We start from the raw sequence: 3,709 nt of genomic DNA, 5'->3' as shown, positions 1-3,709 counted from the left end.
CCCATATGATTTGTCTAAAGGGTTCCCTGCTCAATGGAAGAGGGACTGTATTAGGTGTTGTGGCAAGTTAGATTATAAGTTTATGAGATTTAACATGATGTTTAACATGTCAATTCCCTAGAAATTATGCATATGCAACAGTTGAAATGTTTTATATAAAAGGATCAGGAATAACTAATACCACCTACAGATCCAATTGTGCCTTTTTATGATGTTCCTCTAGATCCCAACCTATCAACTAAAGAACCCTAAATGCCTTTTATTCTTTCGAGAGGAAGGTCCAAGTGTATGGCTATGTGTTGTATATGAATATTAACAGTCACACATTAATATTAGCATAGTGGGATTTTGATAGTTATTGAATTGGTTTCAATTTAGACCATTTGCTTCTATATATAAACTAAGGTTTTTGGATTTATTCCTTTTCTATATTCCATGCACTCACAATGTATTATTAAAATGACATATGGATCTATGAATTAAAAAATCTATGAACTTTAATAATTTTTCATATACTTATTAGTACAACTTACAAAAATAAAAATAATTATTTATTCTAGATAATTATTTACTTATTAAAACTTGTGAAGATTATTAGAGTTAATTACTTATCAATGTATTATATTAGTAAGCAAAAATTTACTGTATATAAATTGGGAGTTATCCACTACAACTAAATGATGAAGTAATATAAGTTATACGCTTAAATAAAATTTCTAAATTTTAAATGGCAGCCATTGGCTCATGACAAAAGAAGCCTTTGGGTTGAACAAAAGCTCTCAATCCATCGATTCCCAGCGTGGAGCCAACACCAGACCTTTTTCTTCCAGACCTGGGATGAATTTCCGGAGTGAAAGCAATCAAGAACAATGAAAAGAAAGTGGAAGTTACCATGGTACGCGAGGTGAGACCCGATCACAGCAGTTCCAATAGCCGGTGCCGACCTTCAACTCTACAAAAGATAAACAGAAGAAATCCAAAGAGTTTGCATCACTTAGAACAAGAAAGAATTCGAGCGAACCATTTAGAATTGCCTCTGCGTCTTCGAGATGCTTGCTAAAGACGCTGGCAGTAAGACCGTACTCTGTGTCGCTCATCAAAGTGGTGGCTTCGTCATCGTCTTCCACGCACTGCGAGAGTTTCTCCACTTCAAGACCCTAGTGGAAAAACAAATCAAAATCTTACCATCACACCCACGACAGGACCAAACGTTTCCTTCCGCATAATCGACATTTGGTGATCAACATCTGTTAGAATCTGCAAGAAAGCCATCCTTGGTTTTCCCTCGTTCAGAAGATAGAAGAAACTTAAAATTTTACCGTCGGAGGAACGAAGTAGCCGACTTTGTGAGCAGTACTGTTTGTGGTGTCGCCACCGACGTCTACCTGAGCACCCCGATTAATTGCCTCGGCAAGCTGCAAAGATGGCCGAGACAGGAATGAAAAGAACAAAAAAGAAGTAAGAAAAATCTCGAAAAGCTCTAGTAAATACCAGTTTTCCGATTTTTTCTACTTGCTTTTTGGTGCAAAGAGGTCCAATATAAGTGTCCTCCAAAGTAGGATCTCCAATCTGTTGTTCAAAAAGAGTATCATCCACAAACAGAAATTGGTGATTCATATATTACCCTGTACGAATGAGATATCTTCTTCAAAGCTTCCATGAAAGGAACATAGACCCGCTTGTTGACATATATTCTTCGTATAGAGCAGCAACTCTAGTACACAAAGCATGAAATGAAGATTAAACAACTAGAAAGGTTACTTGTCCGGAGTTATAGAAAGCTCCATCCGCGACTGTTGTTGCCGTAGCTAGGATATTGGGGACATCGTGACGTATATAAGCAGCGTCTTTACCACCAAGCTCTAATTGAAGCTGTAAAATCAAAGAAAGAAAAAGAGAAGAAGAAAAACCCATAAGGTATGATATCTAAGTTATTGTACTTGCCTTGACAAGGTTTGGAGAGGCTTTCTTCGCAATCTCCAAGCCAGTATCGTAAGACCCCGTGAAAAACAATCCACCAATGTCTTTATTTCCAGCAATCCTGGATCCTGTGTCGGCTCCTCCGCTAGAGATGACAAACACGTCCTCTGGAATCCCAGCCTGCGTCCACACAAGTTAGAGCAAAAACTGCAGAGAAAAAAGAAGAAAAATCTTCTATATACATTGTGTAGCATGTCTGTGATCTCCTGGCCTGTGAGGCTCGCATTCTCGCTGGGCTTGTAAAGCACGCAATTCCCAGTGAGAAGTGCCGGGGCGAAAACGTTCGCAGAGAGGAAGTAAGGATAATTCCATGCTGATATGTTTGCGATCTGGAAAGAGTGAGACCAGGATTTTTTCTTTACAGTGCTATGGAAAAAAAAGCTTACCACACCAAGCGGCTCATACTGTACTTTCTCCTTCAATCTGGAGCTTTCCAGAACCGTTTGCGTTCCAATCACCTAGGACAACGTCCAAGATGACAACTTCGAATGAATGACGCTTTTACCTTTTCACAGTTTTCGACGAAGTAGTGAATCCGATCCACAGTCGCAGCAATTTCGCTCCTTGCTTGAGATATCGGCTTTCCTGTCTCGGAGGTGAGGATTTTTGCTAGCGTCGTCTAGACATACCAGGTAGAAGATTGTTACTGCTCGAAGCAAACCGAGGAAGAGAAATCTAGTCTACCTTTCTTGTCACCAAAGCATCAGCAAACTTTTCCAAAGCCGCCTGCAAGAAGAAAAATTCCTTGTGTGTGTGCAAAGAGGGAAAAAAATCACCAGACCTTTCGTTGATCAACGTGTGTAAGCTTCCAGCGCTTGAGCCCCGTGTGTAGATACTCGAGCTTTCTTTCGATCTAAAAAACCACACAAAATGGAGAACTAAGATCAGATGAAGAAGAAGAAGAAAAACAAAACCAATGTGTACATCAGGAATGGTGTCCTCTTGCAACTCTCCTACTTTCTTCAGAGTAGCCGGATTCGTGATATCAAGAACATTTCTGTAACCAGGCCACCTGAAAAAAAAAAAAGGTTTTTTGCGAAGTCTCAATGAAAAAATCCGGAGGAAGAGAAAACCAAAAAACTTACGATGTGTTAGGCTTGATCGGCTTGTTGGCACGATAGAACCGCTTGACAATCTTGCAGAAACTAGCCATGAGCTTGCACTTTCAATCGATTTGGAGGAGCGCAAGAATGCCGCATTGCTCCATTTTCCCAATATAAACCCTAAGCCCTAGAATTTAAATTAACGTTAATCCAACAGTAAACCCGTGATGGCCCCCTGTTTTAGGGTTCTTGGAGCTCTGGAAGGTGGAACAAATGCACACTATAATACGATGCAGCAGAAACTCCTGGCTGAATGCCGACAACTCACAGCTCGTATAGAGCCTGCTCCAGCACGATTTCTTCCTCGACCTGGCCTCTAGAAGTGGGACGATCGGGAAAGATCCATGATCTTGGCGATTTCTGAGGGCGTCGCCTATGAGATACCGTGGCCGAGTTTGATGGAGCCCAGCAGCGATCGTCTAGACGTTCAAAGCTGGCTGCTAGGAAGGGCATGCTTTCGGGATTTGCTGGAGGAGTTCTTGGCGCTGCCAAAGGCAAGAACGCTCGAGCTCGATGGTGCTGTTGGTAGTGGGGCGGTGATGCTGGCATTGCGATGCTTGCGAGACTTCGGGATGGATCGCAGGCATGGAGTGGAGCGACGAAGGCTTGTCTATCTCCCGGCCGTC

At 41.7% G+C, this 3,709-nt stretch overlaps 1 protein-coding gene across 1 annotated transcript; it reads right to left on the bottom strand.

Annotated features, from left to right (window-relative positions):
• Positions 1-678: 678 nt before the first annotated feature.
• LOC9657190 (succinate-semialdehyde dehydrogenase [NADP(+)]) lies at positions 679-3,195 on the bottom strand. The gene is made up of 16 exons (XM_002977637.2): positions 3,066-3,195; positions 2,905-2,992; positions 2,762-2,833; positions 2,665-2,706; positions 2,486-2,599; positions 2,367-2,438; positions 2,163-2,309; positions 1,945-2,100; positions 1,762-1,872; positions 1,625-1,714; positions 1,492-1,569; positions 1,320-1,415; positions 1,186-1,257; positions 1,022-1,130; positions 892-952; positions 679-832 (listed from the first exon to the last, which is right to left on the bottom strand). Exons 1-16 carry the CDS (start codon positions 3,131-3,133, stop codon positions 724-726), a joined length of 1,485 nt encoding a protein of 494 aa, XP_002977683.1. The 5' UTR covers positions 3,134-3,195; the 3' UTR covers positions 679-723.
• Between the last annotated feature and the right edge of the window lie 514 nt (positions 3,196-3,709).

This window comes from Selaginella moellendorffii, unplaced genomic scaffold, assembly GCF_000143415.4.
Source record: "Selaginella moellendorffii unplaced genomic scaffold, v1.0 SELMOscaffold_35, whole genome shotgun sequence".
Classification (NCBI taxonomy): domain Eukaryota; kingdom Viridiplantae; phylum Streptophyta; class Lycopodiopsida; order Selaginellales; family Selaginellaceae; genus Selaginella; species Selaginella moellendorffii.
The sequence above is the reverse complement of the archived record's forward strand: the minus strand, read 5'-3'. Positions and strand labels throughout refer to the sequence as shown.

What these genes read in the sequence shown, in the direction of transcription:
- LOC9657190 (XM_002977637.2), bottom strand. Translation starts at nt 3,133, where the DNA reads ATGGCTAGTTTCTGCAAGATTGTCAAGCGGTTCTATCGTGCCAACAAG. An exon ending in CACACGTTGATCAACGAAAG is followed by an intron (nt 2,707 to 2,761) that starts GTCTGGTGATTT and finishes TTCTTCTTGCAG; the next exon opens with GCGGCTTTGGAAAAGTTTGC. An exon ending in AGATATCTCATTCGTACAGG is followed by an intron (nt 1,570 to 1,624) that starts GTAATATATGAA and finishes TTTGAACAACAG; the next exon opens with ATTGGAGATCCTACTTTGGA.